Source organism: Panthera pardus, unplaced genomic scaffold (genome assembly GCF_024362965.1).
Source record: "Panthera pardus isolate Hobbes unplaced genomic scaffold, ASM2436296v1 HiC_scaffold_17, whole genome shotgun sequence".
In the NCBI taxonomy this organism is placed as follows: Eukaryota; Metazoa; Chordata; class Mammalia; order Carnivora; family Felidae; genus Panthera; species Panthera pardus.
In genome coordinates, this window is record NW_026526732.1 from 144,537,129 (window position 1) to 144,552,939 (window position 15,811).

At 52.3% G+C, this 15,811-nt stretch overlaps 1 protein-coding gene across 3 annotated transcripts in view; it reads right to left on the bottom strand.

The window, feature by feature from the left end:
- The window catches only part of FGD2 (FYVE, RhoGEF and PH domain containing 2), a 29,012-nt gene extending 13,651 nt beyond the window's left edge, over nucleotides 1-15,361 (bottom strand). For 2 of the 3 annotated variants that reach the window (XM_053905077.1, XM_053905075.1), the window contains exons 1-9: nucleotides 15,116-15,360; nucleotides 11,638-11,869; nucleotides 9,809-9,889; nucleotides 8,533-8,681; nucleotides 6,673-6,829; nucleotides 6,316-6,454; nucleotides 5,484-5,542; nucleotides 5,073-5,219; nucleotides 4,285-4,377 (exon numbers count right to left, since the gene is read on the bottom strand). In XM_053905077.1, the coding sequence (XP_053761052.1) occupies nucleotides 4,285-4,377; nucleotides 5,073-5,219; nucleotides 5,484-5,542; nucleotides 6,316-6,454; nucleotides 6,673-6,829; nucleotides 8,533-8,681; nucleotides 9,809-9,889; nucleotides 11,638-11,869; nucleotides 15,116-15,183 (1,125 nt within the window). In that variant the 5' untranslated portion in view covers nucleotides 15,184-15,360. Of the gene's footprint in view, nucleotides 1-4,284; nucleotides 4,378-5,072; nucleotides 5,220-5,483; nucleotides 5,543-6,315; nucleotides 6,455-6,672; nucleotides 6,830-8,532; nucleotides 8,682-9,808; nucleotides 9,890-11,637; nucleotides 11,870-15,115 lie in introns of all 3 variants that reach the window. The other variant, XM_053905076.1, reaches the window with a different exon arrangement.
- Between the last annotated feature and the right edge of the window lie 450 nt (nucleotides 15,362-15,811).

A 15,811-nucleotide genomic window follows, 5' to 3' on the forward strand; every position in this document is an offset into this window, starting at 1 on the left:
CTGGAGGCCAGTTCCCAGGCTCTGCTGTGTCCAGTGTCAACCACTCCCCAGGTCTGGGCCGGTTCAGGCCCCTGCTAACCCCTACGGTGCCTTTGTGCTAATTAGAAAAAGACACCCCTTCTTCAAAACGCTTTACTGACATCTGTTGGCAAACTGGCATAATGTTGAGGTTTTGTTGGAACAAGTCGCTTGACTGCCATCTGCCGGACAATAAGAATTGTAACTAAAGGGGCACCCGAGTGGCTCGGTCAGTTGAGCCCCAGACTCTCGATTTCGGCTCAGGTTATGATCTTGAGGTTTGTGAGATCGAGCTCTGCGCTGGCAGCATTTGGCCTGCTTAGGATTTTCTCTCTCTCTCTCCCTCTATCTCTGTCACCCCCTCCCCCATCTCTCTCTCAAAAATAAATAAATAAAAACTTAGAAGTAAGAACTGTAAATAGACAATCCAGATGAGATTTGCTCATCTTAGGGGAGGTATGCTGGTGCAGTGCCCAACCTGCACAGTTATACATGGAGACTCTGGGTATGTGTGTGCCTTTATCCCTTCCTTCTCCCCAGGCTGGCCTCGTGCAGGACAGCACAACATTAGGACCAACTCAGACCTTGGGGAGAATCAGCTGGTGAGAACTAGGCCTCTCCAATATCCAGAAGGGAGGAGGCGAGGGGGTCATAGGCCAGTGGGAACCATCATGGTGATCAAAGGCCAGAACTGCCTTTAGACTTCAGACTCAGAAAATGGTTCCTGCACAGAAGTGGACAGGCGGATAGCTCTGTGCCTGCCCTGCCTGAACCATTCAAGAGAAGGTGCTGTGTGGCCAATGGAACATCAGACGCACTGTGCAGGGAACGTACTCGGTGGGACTGGTAGGCACCAGGAACCCGGCACATACTGACCCCTCAACACATTCTCTAAGGGTCTGATGCTCTCAGTCCTCTCTCCGTGTATATTCTCTTTATGACTCTGTTTTGGCCTATTTCTTGGCTTTTCTCTCTGTCAATCTCTGCCTCTCTTTTTCTATGCCTGGGTCTCTGCCAGCCCTGAGACAAGGCCGCCTGTCTCCACTTCTGTCTGTCTGTTATTCTCCTTAAATATGCCTTTCTCAGTCTCCCTCACCAAGGCTCCCAAACATACAAGCCTGCACACACACCCCGGCCTCTGGGACATTCTGAAGACTGAGGAAGGGAAGCTGGATGTCCCAGGGTGAGGGGCTGCATTCATAAAAGACCTCAGTCAACTCAGGCACAGGGAGTGGGCTGGAATCCCCACAGGCTGCCCAGGTCCCTCTACTGGCTTTCATTACCCTCTGAGGCTGCACTCATTTCCAGGCCCCTTGACTGGGCCCCAAATGCCAGGCAAGCCTAGTCAGGAGCAAGGGCAAGGCCCTCCTGCTGAGGGCTCTCTGAGGCCCAGGGGTTCTCCAGAGGACGGAGGGTCCTGGCTCAACTCCTACCTGAACCTCCCTCCTAGGACAGGTCCTGGGAGAGGACAGGGAGGTGGTGATAGGGCTAAGAGATGGAGAAATGGAAGGGTACCAGGACAGGCCGGACCTGACCTCTGCTTCTCCCAGCCTCAGCCCTCAGGACGCTCCGGGACTCAGCAGTGATCAGAGAGGAGTTGTCAAGAAGGTTCCCCCACCACTTACTCCACTATGCCTGCGATTCAGCATAAGTTTGCCCCTCTGAGTTGAAGCCTTAACAGGAGGCAGTCCAGTATGGTGATTAGGTACAGGGGCTCCGGCCGGGGCTGTACCTGGTTTGATCGCTCAGACCAGGATTTGCTGTGTGACCCCCAAGCAAAATATAACCTTTCTGGGCCTTGGTTTTCTTTTCAAAGACTTTTAATTTTTTTTAGAGCAGTTGTAGGGAGTGGCACATGTGTTAGAATTGGTGAACCTACGTTGACACGGCACTGTCACCCAAAGCCCATAGTTTCCATTAGGATTTACTCTTGGTGTAGTACCTTCTGTGGGTTTGGACAAATATGTAATGGCATGTATCATATTGTATCATACAAAGTAGTTTTTCACTGCCCTTAAAATCCTCTGTGCTCCACCTACTTATCCTTTCCTTTCCACCCCTGGAAACCACTGATCTTTTGTCTTTTCCAGAATGTCACGTAGCCTTTTCAAACTGGCTTCTTTCACTTGGCAAAATGCATTTAAGTTTCTTGCACGTCTTTTCATGGCCTGAGAGCTTATTTCTTTTTATTTTTTTATTTTTTTTATTTTTTTATTTTTTTTAATTTTTTTTTTATTTCTTTTTATCACTGAATAATATTCCATTGTCTAGATGGACCATGGTTTATTCCTTAATTTTTTTTTAAATGGGATTAACTACAGATATACTCACACGCAGTCTCGTACGTAGTTAATTCATTGGTTAATTCACTGAAAACGATCTAAAGGTCCCTCAGCGGTGGGTTGGCTGAACCAACAAATTCCAGTACTTTCCACACACTGGGATACTCTGTGGCTACACAGAGGGTAGGAAGCTGGTATCTTACTCACGTGCAGCAATCACCAGAGTTTGCAGTTAGTTAAAAAAGCAAAGTGCAGGGAACGCCTGGGTGGCTCAGTCGGTTGAGCGTCCGACTTCGGCTCAGGTCATGATCTCTCGGTCAGTGAGTTCGAGCCCCGCGTCGGGCTCTGTGCCGACAGCTCAGAGCCCGGAGTCTGCTTTGGATTCTGTCTCCCTCTCTCTCTGCCCCTGCCCCTCCCCTGCTCATGCTCCGTTCTCTCTGTCTCTTAAAAATGAATAAATGTTAAAAAAAAAAAAAAAAGCAAAGTGCAGGACAGTGTCTATGAAAAACAGTTTCACTGGTTATGCGAAACAAAAGTGAAAAAGCAGTAATAAACATATTATTAGTTTGTGTAGGTAACAACTACCTCTAGGAGGCCTCATAAGAAGCAAAGGCTATCTAGGGGCGCCTGGGCGGCTCAGTCGGTTAAGCGTCCGGCTCTTGATTTCGGCTTGGGTCATGATCTCACGGTTCCAGAGATAGAGCCCCGTGTCAGGCTCTGTGCTGACAGCATAGAGCCTGCTTAAGATTCTCTCTCCCTCTCTCTCCCCCTCCCCCGCTCGTGCCCACACACACTCTCCTTCTCCCAATAAATAAACATTAAAACATTTTTATATAAAATTTTTAGATAAAAAAAAGAAGCAAAGACTGTCTCTAGGAAGGGGGACTAGAGGAAAGAGTGGGGAGGAGACTTTTCACTATATATATTTTTTATATTTGATTTTGGAATATGCATTATCTTTTTAAAAAAAATTTTTTTAATGTTTATTTTATTGTTGAGAGAAAGAGACAGCATGAGCAGGGGAGGGGCAGAGAGAGAGGGAGGCACAGAATCTGAAGCAGGCTCCAGGCTCCGACCTGTCAGCACAGAGCCCGACACGGGGCTCGAACTCACGAGCTGTGAGATCACGACCTGAACTGAAATCGGACACTCAACTGAGTGAGCCACCCAGATACCCCTGTATTATCTTTTAAAAAAAAAAATGTTTAACGATCTTTTTTTTTTGAGATGGGGGGAGGAGCAGAGGGAAAGGGAGAGAGAAAAGCTCAAGCAGGCTCCATGCCCAGCGCTGAGCCCGACACGGAGTCTGGCACTTAACCAACTGAGCCACCCGGGGGCCCCTGGAATGTGTGTTATCTATATTTTTAAGTAACAAAAGTGTGATTTTTAAAAGGAAAAATCAAAATTGCAAGGGAAAATAACAGTCCCTACACTGCAGGGATCCCAGGAGAATCTGATGGGATGATGCAGCGCCCAATCCATGGGGCACTGTTATGGGCTGCCCTCCTCGCTCATTTGTGGCCACCTCTGGATGGGGACATGACACGATCCAGCAGCTGAGCTGACAGTGTAGACCCTTACAACTCCAAATCTGGCCTGCGGACGTGCAGCAGAAGCATCACCCGGGGGTGATGCCGAATCTTGGGCCCCGCCCCGGACCTACTAAATCCGGACCTGCATTTTAACAACACTCCCAGGGGGACTCATGCATGTATTAAAGTTTTCAAAGCACTGTTGTAGAGGGTAGGGAAAGCAGAGCGAGGCCAGGACGGGGTGGGGGGCACTGCCCCAAAGAGTGGGCCAGGCCTACGGGAGCCCACAGGGGAGACCTCCAACCCCAAACTTTTCCACCTCCACGGTGGCCCAGGACCTACCAGATTAGGGTTCCTGGGTTGAGAACGCAGCGTGGTCCCTCCTGCTATTCCCCATACTCAATCCACCTCTGGGATGAAGCCTGACGGTGGTTGGGGTGCCTCTCACTCACCTTCATCCCGGCCACGTCGATGCGGGTCCTCACCTGGAAGTGGGCGCCCACCTGGATGACCTTGGGCACACAGTACAGCAGCATGTTGTTGAACTGCAGGAGACACAAACGGTGAGCGCGTGCGCAGTGGCGGGGCAGGAAGGGTGGTAGGGCAGGGCTTCCCTGGGGGTGGGCGGGGCACCACTGCGTCTCCCTCTCCTCTCGCCACACTCTGGGCTACTCACGGGAGTCACAGGTGTGATGATGAAGGGGTGGTCTGGCCCCTAATCCACCTAGGACTGTCACTGAAGGGCCGCCATATCTGTGGGCATCAAACTCACAAGGACTTTCTAATCGGGGCTCAGGGTGGTGACGGCTCATGAGAGGTTATGGCTCCCTCCTCCAGACCTCCGGGCAGGACCAGTTTCCAGATTTCCAGGAGACCCCCTGGCTTCTTCAGTGCAAATCTGGGCAGTTCTTAACAGTAACCTAATTCCTTCCTGCTATGCATTCCCTAGAGCACAGATTAATACCTCAGAGTTGGGAGCCAAACAGTCTGGGTTCAAAATCTGACTCTGTTGCTTCCCAGGGCCTGTCTGGGAAACCCCTCAGTCGGAAATCCCTGAGGCCTAGAGGCAGCAAGTGACCTGTCCCAAATCACCTGGATGCCAAATCAGGGAAGGACAGAGAGGCGGGCTCTTCCCTGTTTCTCCTGAGGTGCCAGGTAGACACCAGGCAGGCAGGACCTGGGGCAGTGTGGTCCCCGGACTTCCCTCCCCATGCGGGATGGGCCCCCCAGCATTCCCTACCAAGAAAAGGTAGCGCTCCATGGGGTCGCTGCGGCGAAAGGAGATCTTGAGGACAGGGCCTTCACGGAGCAACGTGTTGGAGGGGTCTACTATGTCGTCCTCGAGCCCCAGGCGCTGGTACACTTCCCACAGGTCCTGTAGCCGCTCCTGGGACAGGGGGTGCACCCTCAGCCAAAGCCGGGCAGGGCCCACCTGCTTCTGGAAGGTTTGCCTTGTGTGCACAGGGATGGGATGTGAAGGGGAGGACAGCAGCGGGCCAGGTGTCATGGGGTAGGATCAGGGGATGAGCAGATAGAGACCTGGGTGGGCTGGGGGAGGCTGAGAGCTGCAGGGAGGAGGTACAGGGCCCCTGCGGAGGCCTGCGGTACAGGGCCCCACGCCCACCCCCGCCCATGAGGGCCGGCAGCTCACCATCTCAGTGATGGCTGAGTTGGAGTGCTGAGCGGCTGAGAAGATCATGTCGAGCGCTTCTGAAGGGGGACGCAGGGCCAGCGTTATCTCCTGAAAATTTGGGGCTGGGGGCTGAGGCAGGAAGTCCTTGAGGCTTAACAAAGTGGCCTAGGGGGGCTGCCATGAGTAACCATAGGAGCAGCCTTGACTGTGTAGCCTGGCACATGAGATGTTTGGATCATGGGGCCCATTTCCCACCCAGAGTGGAGAGAGTGGACGCCACTGAAGACAGGGCTTAGGCGTCTGTGACTCTCATTGCTGGCCAAACCAAGCCAGACCCAGAGGGTGCTTTGGAAAGACCATGGGTTTTGGCATAATACAGGCATAGCTTCAGATGCCACCCCTGGGGGCGCCTGGGTGACTCAGTCGGTTGAGCGTCCAACTTTGGCTCAGGTCATGATCTCACGGTTTGTGGGTTTGGGCCCCGCGTTGGGCTCTGTGCTGATGGCTTGGAGCCTGGAGCCTGCTTTGGATTCTGTGTCTTGCTCTCTCTCTCTGCCCCACCCCTGCTTGTGCTCTTTCTCTCTCTGTCTCAAAAATAAATAAAAAACATTAAAAAAATTTAAAAAAAATGCCACCCTTGCCCCTTCCTGGCTGTGTGACCTTGGGCAAGTCACTTGATCTCTCTTGGGCTGATGTCTACCAAAAAAAGGTTAATGGTAGAGATAATGTCTAAGAAGTGCCTGATAGCTGATAGTCATTCCAAGCATGTTAGCAGGTGTTCAATAAATAAATGGGAGTCGCTCAGGCCTCCCCAGCTCCCTGGATTTCTGGGGGGGAGGGGTGTCCTCACTCTGAGCATCTGCCCGGTCTGGGGCTTGGGCTGGCAGCTTCTGGATGTATTCCTTGAGCAGCAGCTCGTAGCGTGGGATTCTCTGCACAGGTTCCAGCATGTGGTGCTGCAGAGTCAGGCTGCCGGAGGCCTCGCTGCTCTTGGGGAAGAGATGGGGAGAGGAAGAGTGGAGGCGAGAACGGAGGAGGGGGGGGGGACAGGCTACCCCAAGGGCCACGGGCGTGGGCAGGGCAGGCTGATGCTGGAGCGTGTGCAAACAGCTGAGCCTGGAGGTGGCCAGAGTCACTCAGGGAGACTGAGCCAGTGCACACTGGGGGTGGCAATGCAGGCTCTGTCCCACCCCTCACCCAACCTCACCTGGATGCGGGTGATCACCTCCTGGAAGGGTGCAGACTTGTCGGTCCAGGTGGCCAGAAGCTCGGCGGCTCGCTCAAAGTTCTTGACATACTCACTGTACATCTTCAGGAACGGGGCCAGTTTCTGGATCACGTCGCCGATGCGGGGGGTGGCTGTCCTGCAAGAGGGCCACCTAGGTACTGCCTTCAGCCTGAGGACCTCCTCTCTTGACTTCAGGCAGGGTCAGGTTAGGCCAGGCTCTCTGAACTCCTCGTAACAGTCCTTCCACTGCACCTCTGGGTGTAGGCATTCGCCCAAACGTGTACGGTCCAACCTCCCTTAGACCTTGAGCCCTGGAGGGCAGATGCTATTCTCTTCCACCCCAAAGACCCAGCATAGTGTTGGGCCCACAACACGTATCCAGTAACCACTCAAGGCCTCCGACGTGACAGCAGCGAGGGCCACAGGCTAAGCACTGCTCAAAACATGCCACATGTCTCATCTCATTTAACTTTGCAAGAGATGGTCACTGGTCCATCTTAGAGATGAGGAAATTGAGGCTCAGGAGATAAGAACGGATCCAGGGTCATCCTGTGGTAAGGCCCGAAGGTCAGCCCAGGGACTGTTACAGCAGAGCAGTGAGGGGCCGCGATCTGGAGCTGGCCTCCCTGAGTTTGATTCCTAACTGTTCCATTTACTCTAACTGTGTGTTCTCGGACAGGCCACCTACCCTCACTGTCCCTTCCTTTTCCCACTGGAAAAAAATGGGAATGATGCTAGGCATAGGGTTGTCTTTAAAAACAAAACAAAACAAAAAAACGCCACAGGGGCTCCTGGGTGGCTCAACAGGTTAAGCGTCTGACTTCGGCTCAGGTCATGATCTTGCGGTTTGTGGATTTGGGCCCCGCATCGGGCTCTGTGCTGACAGCTCAGAGACTAGAGCCTGCTTCGGATTCTGGGTCTCTCTCTCTCTCCCTCTCAAAAATAAAATAAACATTAAAAAAAATTAAAATAAAAAAAACCCCACCACACACAAACCAACATTTTATTGTGAAAAAAAACGTCAAGCAACCATAAACTAAAAAGAACATAATAATGAACCCCTATGTATCCATCACTGGATTTAACAGTTATGGACATTCCTCTCTGTTGAAGAATTTTATTTTTTTTTAAATTTTTTTTAAACGTTTTATTTATTTTTGAGACAGAGAGAGACAGAGCATGAATGGGGCAGGGGCAGAGAGAGAGGGAGACACAGAATCGGAAGCAGGCTCCAGGCTCTGAGCCATCAGCCCAGAGCCCAACGCGGGGCTCGAACTCACGGACCGCGAGATCGTGACCTGAGCTGAAATCGGCCGCTTAACCGACTGAGCCACCCAGGCACCCCTCTGCTGAAGAATTTTAAAAGACATGCCGGACGTCATGGCATTGCTTCGGCAAAATGTATACAGTGAGTAATTTCATCACCAAACACTACAGTGGTCACCTCTGAAAACGAAGACAGTTTCTTGCATAACCATGATCACGTAGCGGGCTGATTTGCAAATTAGAGGAGTAATAGTAACATTAATAGGTGTGAAGCCCAATGCCGGGCATGTAGGAAGCCCTCAGTCAGCGAGGGCTATTTCCACTGCCTCCTAAGTCACTCAGCCTAGCAAGGACCTATCTATCCCCTTCCCCAGAACACACACACACACATACACACAGCCCCTCAGCACTCATCTGTCCAAGCCCCTTACTCTGAGGACAGACACAGACCGAGCCCAGAGGAGGAGACTGCCATGGCCACGCAGCAAGGCCAAACCTCGTGCCCCGGGGGCTGCATGCTGACCTGGCTGGGGCAGCGGTCAGGGGGCCTCAGGGCTCCGTGGGGGACCTCACCAGTCATCCAGCCGCCGCTGCAGCTCCGGGAGGAAGAACTGCGCGTGGAACTGGTAGATGGAGGAGATGTTGGAGAAGATGAGCCTCACCACGTCCTCAGGGAAGGCCTTGCTGCTGCGGGCCTCCCTCAGCAGCTCCTGGAAGAACACCTGGAACCACCACTGCGGTCACTGGGCCTGTGGCAGAGAAGAGCCACCCACACAGCAGCCCAGGGGGAGACAAGCACAGCCCAGGGGCTTTAGGGCCCCCCCCCCCCGCCTAGGTTACTGAATGCTTTCACTTCTTCTGTCTCCCATCATCCTCGAAACAACCTCAGGAAGAGATAGGGAGGGTTGTATTCTGGCCATTTTACAGAAGGGCAAATGAAGGCCTCCAGACTCAGACACACTTGGTCAGAGAGGCTGGCAGCTGGTGAGTGTCAGAGATGGGTCCATCTTGCATCTGCCAAGGTCTTGAACTTCGCCACGCTAAAGATCCTGCTCCTGGGGCGCCTGGGTGGCTCAGTCAGTCGAGCGTCTGACTCTTGACTTCGGCTGAGGTCACGGTCTCACGGTTTGTGAGCTTGAGCCCCACATCCAGCTCTGCGCTGATAGCACGGAGCCTGCCTGGGATCCTTTCTCCTCCCCGCTCTTTCTACCACTCCCCATAAGTTTAAAAAAAGTAAAAAAAAAAAAAAAAAAAAGATCCTCCTCCTGATTTCCAAATATTTAACCCTCTTAAGAAAGGGTGAAGGGGGGCGCCTGGGTGGCTCAGTCGGTTAAGCGTCCGACTTCGGCTCAGGTCATGATCTCACAGTTCGTGAGTTCGAGCCCCGTGTCGGGCTGTGTGCTGACAGCTCAGAGCCTCAAGCCTGCTTCACATTCCGTGTCTCCCTCTCTCTCTGCCCCTTCCCTGCTCATGCTGTGTCTCTCTCTGTCTCAAAAATAAATAAACATTAAAAAAAAATTTTTTTTAAATAAATAAAGGGTGAAGGGATAATAACGGTGAGGGTGTCGAGCATTGGGGTGACAGATGAGGCATGGGGACTGGAAGGATGTGTGCACTCTGCTACACGTGAGGCCAGCCCCAGCGCTGGGGGTGAAATGGCAAGTGGCATTAATGCTACTTCCTGATTTCTGCCCTAACTTCGGCCAACGGGAACTGAACGCCCTAGAATCAAATCCCAGGCCCTAGCTCTCAGCTCTGGTGAGCTGTACAGAAGGCAGAGCAGGGGCGGGGTGAGGAGACCTGGGTGCTGGGGCTCAGGGCAGGATGAGGTGGTATTCTGGCCACTGACCTGGTCTAGCAGATGGAGGCGTGCCACATAGGCCTTCTCTGTCTCCAGTAATTCCTGGACGATTCTCTTTTCCTCTGGCATCTGTGGGGGAGGGGAGGCCAGGGGCGGGGGGTTGAACAGGAGGAGAAGGAGAGACACAGTTTCTGGTCTCCTCTGATGGAGACCCCAATGTAGTCTCCAAAGATGCCCCAGTGAGCGCCCACCTCCCGACACTCATGGCCTCCCACAATGCATCTGGGTCGGCGCTGGGATCGCTTTAACAAAGGATGGGGCAGGAGTGAGGTTGTGCCAGTTCTGGGTCTAAGGCTTAAGAGGTCTGGAAGCTTCTTGGGAGCCATGAACCACTACTTCTGGAGGTCTGGCTGATAGAGAGGCCACGTTGAGGCTCAGAGACTACATAGAGCCAAAGGCCCAGCAATGCCAGCACCGCAGCTGAATCCAGCCTTCCACTGTCCCTGCCCAGGCACCAGGCTTGAGAGTTGAGCTATCTTGGGCATTCCAGCCCCGGCCACCATCAGACCACAGCTATGTGAGAGACCCTCTTATGGACTGAATTGTGCTCCCCTCCCTAAATCCATATGTTGAAGCCATAACTGCTAATATGACTGTATTTGGAGATAAGGCCTTTGAGGAGATAATCATGGTTAAATAAAGTCATAAGGGTGAGGTCCTAATCCAATTGGATTAGGTGTCCTTATAAGAGGAGGGACAGACACTAGGAGACTATGTGCATGAGGACACAGTGAGAAGATGGCCGTCTATAAGCCAAGGCGAGAGGCTTTGCCAGAAACCAACCCTGCCGGCACCTTGGTTTGGGACTTCCGGTCTCCAGAATCGCAAGGAAATATATTTCTCTTAAGTCACCCAGTCTGTGGTATTTTGTCGGCCCAACCTAAGACAAACCCCAAGTGAGACCAATAGAAAAACCATCCATACGTTCTGGTCAATCCACAAAACTGTGAGAAGTAATAAATCGTATTCGGCCACCACATTTTGGGGTGCTTGTTCTGCAGCAACTGGTAACTGCAACATACTACTGTGACCGCCATTCCCATTTTATAAATGAGGAAACAGGCACAAAGAAGCTACAGTGCTTTGCCCAAGGTCACCCAGGAAGCAGAAGAGCTGGGGTGTGATCACTGGCAGTCTGGCTCCGGGGGACACAGTACCACGCAGCCTAGCCCTTGAACTCCACAGACAAGGAAGCTGAAATGCAGAAAAGGGAGGTGACCTGTCCAGGATCAGTCTAAGGGTAGGATCAGCACTAATCTCTCTCTCTAGTTTGGGCTTATTGCCTCTTGTGGTGGGGAAACTGAGGCCACTCCAGGGAAGGATGCCAAGTTCACACAAGCTGTGTGGCCTTGGACAAGTTTTTAAGCTGTCTGAGTTTTATGGGGTTGTTTTTTTCTTTTAGAGACAGAGAGTTGGGAGGGGGGTAGAGAGAGAGAGAATCTTAAGCAGGCTCTACTATGCTCAGCTTGGAGCCCGATGCAGGGCTCGATCCCACGACGCTGGGACATGACCTGAGCCAAAGTCAAGAATTGGATGCTCATCTGACTGAGCCACCCAGGCACCCCTAAGCCATCTGAGTTTCAATGTCTTTGCCTAAAAAACTCCTACAGTGAAGGGAATGTGAAACAATGGAACAATGGGGTGAACTGTAGGCATGTCATCAAAGGCTGTTAAGGGAGTAGAATCTAGCTTTCAACTGATTTCTGCTGACATAAGACCCCTGCTTGGAGAAGTGCTGGTTTGGCTGGGAGAGAATTTGCAGGGAGGTCCGTGGAGGCGTCCCCCAGCTCCCCACATCTGCTCCAGCCCTCAGGCACCTGCGTCCCTGGCCCAGGGTGGATCTCGGGCTGGCAAGATTTCCTCCAGGCTCCACTGGACAGCTTGTTCTTCAGGGAGTTCAGGTACCTCCTGCTGACTGTCCTGGGCTCAGACCCCAGGCTCTCCCCAACGTGGGACTCCTTCCATGGTTCTGAAGACGGGGTAAGGCTGTACCCGGGTAGGTGACGTTCAGCCTCCAGTTTGGAGACTCCGATTGCTGCTCCTGGAGTCCTGAAATGAACAGAACAGATCTGAGAGTTTCCTGTCTGCAAAGTAGGAAGAAGACTAGCACTTCCCTGGTCAGGGATTTAGGAGTGATCAATGCACATCACAGGTGTGAAGAGGCCCCTGAGTGCCTGGCACTCAGGGGGAGTTTGCTAAGTAAAACATCCACTTCCTTTCCAACATCTTCTTGGAGGGAACTCCAGTTTTCAAAATGAGTCAGCGTAGACTTGTTTTGTTTTCTGGGAAACTACATACTTCCCTGTTTAAAATGCCAGGAGGAACCCCTCTTTCTGCATATAGTGTTTTTTAGGTGGCCCCAGGTCACCCTCACTTGTACACCTCGTCTCTGTTTTAATGTTAAGTCTCTGCAGCAGGAAAGGCCCTAAAATCTTAGGAGAGAAGGAGGGAGCCATGGAACACTCTACAGGGAGGGCAGGACTGCTAAAGCTGGGACTTTGCAATGGGAGCCGTGCCTTCCACACCTCTAGTGGGTGGGTGGAGGGTGGGGGGAAGCCAGTCTGGCAGCAATTCCCTGTTCCTCCCGGGATGGGCCTTTGAAGGGTATCTTTGAGTGCAGAGTCTACAGGCCAGCTAAAGTATTTAGATAAAAGAGGCCACCTTCACTGAGTCATAGCCCACGGTTTGGGTTGTGCTCATTCCCTTTAGTATGAAAAGGCTTGCGATGAGACAGATAGTCTGGGCAGTGGAGGACCAGACAGGTACAAAATCTCCAAAACTCTGAGACAGGTTTTCATTACCCCAGCTTTGCAGCTAAGGAAACTGAGGTACAGAGAGTAACTTGCAGCATAAGTAACTTGCAGCGAGGGGGTGGCAAAGGTGGAGTTCAGATCAGGCATCTGATCCCTAAACTGCCCCTCCCCATCTGGGTCGAGAAGAAACAGGTCCAGCGGGTCAACATGTCTGCCCCAAGTCACTCAGCTAGCTGGTGGCAGAGAGGATTGGAACCCGGTCCTCAGTGGCTCCTCATGGGCTCCCCCACCCTTCTCTGGCACCTCAGTGCCTGGTTCCTCAACCCACGGAAACAGCTGGGCCTCAGGCTTTCTGTTCTACATTTGGTTTCAGCTTTTGCATTTCCCTTGCATTTCAGCACTTGCATTTCCCTCCAAGTGCGCCAGGCCAGCTTCTGTTTCCTCTTCCCCCCTCAGTTTCACATCAGCTAAGGGGCTGGAAGACCTCACAAGAAAGCCAAAGCCAAGGCTGTTGGCACAGGGCCTCTCACATGATAAGAGGTGACTCTCACCCTGCAGACAAGGCCTCCTCTGACCCCATTCTGGTCTGAGGGCTGCCTCCTCTTGCCTGGTGTGGCCTGGGCACAACACACCTGCTAAGGGTCTCCACTGAGCATGCCTGGCATGTTGAGTGAGGTGGTGCTCTCTCCCCACACAGAAGGGAGCAGGGGGTGGGGTGGGGGTCCAGGAAGGCGGTGCCTGGAGCTGTCCTTGGTGCTGAACAGAACGTGTTTGGCAAAGGACTCTGGGAGAGTCAGGGTAAGGTCCCTGGCTCAGGAAGCTGAATTGCCCTTCTAGGTCCACATCTATGCCACATGCACCTTGAAGGCCACAGAAGTCTTCGTCTGCTCTGAGTGCCCTCAGCACTCAGAATCTAGGCTTCACTCAGGATATCTATTGTCTATGACTTGGCATCATAGTAATTTCATGAGCTTGGCATCCAAAGACGAAAATCATCCCAGCAGGGATCAGTCTTTCGGCTCCTGTGTCTGCTACAGTTCCTGTGTGATGCTGTGTTGTACCAACCACACCCCCTTCAGGACTGAGGAGCTCTTCTCCCCAGTTGTTGATGGTATGGTGGCCGACTGGGAATTGCCCTCCCTGGAAGACAACTGCCTCATCTCAGGCCAAGTCCACATCCAATGACTAGCCCATGTGGAGGTATAAAGACCCATCCCTTTGCCTCAATTAGAACGACTTGAGGGACATCTCAGCTTCAGAGCAACTTGGGACAGCCTGAGGCTTCTATTTCAAGTGCACACAGTTCAACTTCTCCCTATGCTGTATCCCTCGCCCCAACAGGTGTTATTCCCAAAACTATCCCCAGAAGCAAATTTCTGTCTTAGAGTCTATTTCCAGAGGGACCTACAACCGTCCCTCGCACAGTCCTGGGCTTAAGGAATGCCAGCAGAGTAGACTAATGTCACACACAGACACACTCACAGACGCACACACCATCACCACCACCGCTGCCAGGGCCTCCAATGACCTCCACACATCTGGCCCAGTTTTTTATTTTTTTTCCTTCAAATGGAAGCCCCTACCCATGAACTTAAAGTCTTTTAAGCCCCCTTGCCTCTCTGTGCACCCATTGTCTCATCTATAAGATGGGAATAGAAACAGAACTACTCTCAGGAGGCTGTTAGATAATTAAATGAAATAAGTAACAAAAATCACATAGAAAAATGCTCCAAAGGTAGGCTGATGATACATCCTGGTTTGCCTGATACAGTCTCAGCTTTTCCTATTGTCCTCTCCCCTCTGCCAAAAAAATTGAATGGCATCCACTTTCAGTTTTAATTGTACCCTGAGTTGAATGATAAATTATATGGTTGTCCTACTTATAAGGAGTAAGTGCTTGATAAGTATTAGCTATTATTTCCAATGGGTGGAGTCCTGCAGCCCAAACACTGTTTGGTCCGCCCACGCTCACTCATAACTACACACATCTGGACTCTCCCCAACATATCAATATATGCACTCTTGGGGCGCCTGGGTGGCTCAGTTGGATAAGCATTCGACTCTTGGTTTCGGCTCAGATCATGATCTCACAGTTCGTGAGATCAAGCCCCGGGTCAGTCTTGGTGCTCACAGCACAGAGGCTGCTTGGGATTCTGTCTATTTCTGCCCCTACTCCATTTGCATGCACGTGTGCTCTCTCTCTCTCTCTCTCTCTGTCTCAAAATAAGTAAATAAACATTAAAAAATATACACACACACTCTCACTGCTGCCCAGTTCCTGGTGCCCAATGACACTGCCTGCTGCTGTGACAAACCCAGGCACTGCCCAGACAGGAGGAGGTGTCCAGGAAGGGCCCAGAGAGAGAACTGCTTGCTGTGAGGCCCCAGGGCAGTCCTGGCCCTGATCCTCAGCCTGAAGACTGGCAGAACATGTGCTCCAGGGCCTGGCAGTGGGCAGAGGGGGGCCCAGGGTGGGCAAAGGAGCTAGAGGGAGGCCACCAGTCCGCCCTGGCGACCCTTCCCACCCCCCTCCACCCCATACCTGCTGTTTTCAAACACAGTCACCAGACTGGACACAGATGCCAGCTTCTCCTTACTCTCTTGCTCCATTCTGTAGACCTCCAGGGTGGTCCTCAACTACCCCTGAAGCAGAGAAGGTGGCCTCCAACGGCACCCTCAGCCACCCCCACCCGGGGTCACAGATGGTCTAAGGCATCCTGGAATGTGCTCCAGAGGGCTCAGGAGGCCTGCTCCCAGCTTCAGAGTAAGAAGGAGGAAGTGGTCCCAGAGCCACAGCCCCAAAGGGGAAAGGCCCCTGCTTCCTCTAGAGGGAGGAGCCCACTCAGGCCCCGCCCACCCACCCAGGGTCTGACCTTTCACTCCTGTAGACCTCATTCCAGAGGCCACCCCCAGGGGGCAGTGGGGTCCAGAGGTAGTTTCTGGAGCCAGCTCTTGGCTGAGCTTGGCCAACCACACTTTCTCATAAGGCCCAATGGATTTTACTTGGGGCTTTCTCAGCAGCTTCTTTTCTGCATCTGACCTGCTCACCGCTGTGAGGAAACAGATTTTTTTTTTTTTTTAATTAAAAATAGATCACAAACCTGTTAAGGGCTAGCAAGGAGGGGTACAGTGCTGTTCTCACCTCTCTACTTGGTCTCAGTCTTTTAATGACTGCTGTCTCCACCTCCTTGCCCCAGGGGAGCGCGGCTTCCTCCCTGAAACTCAGATAATAACAGCT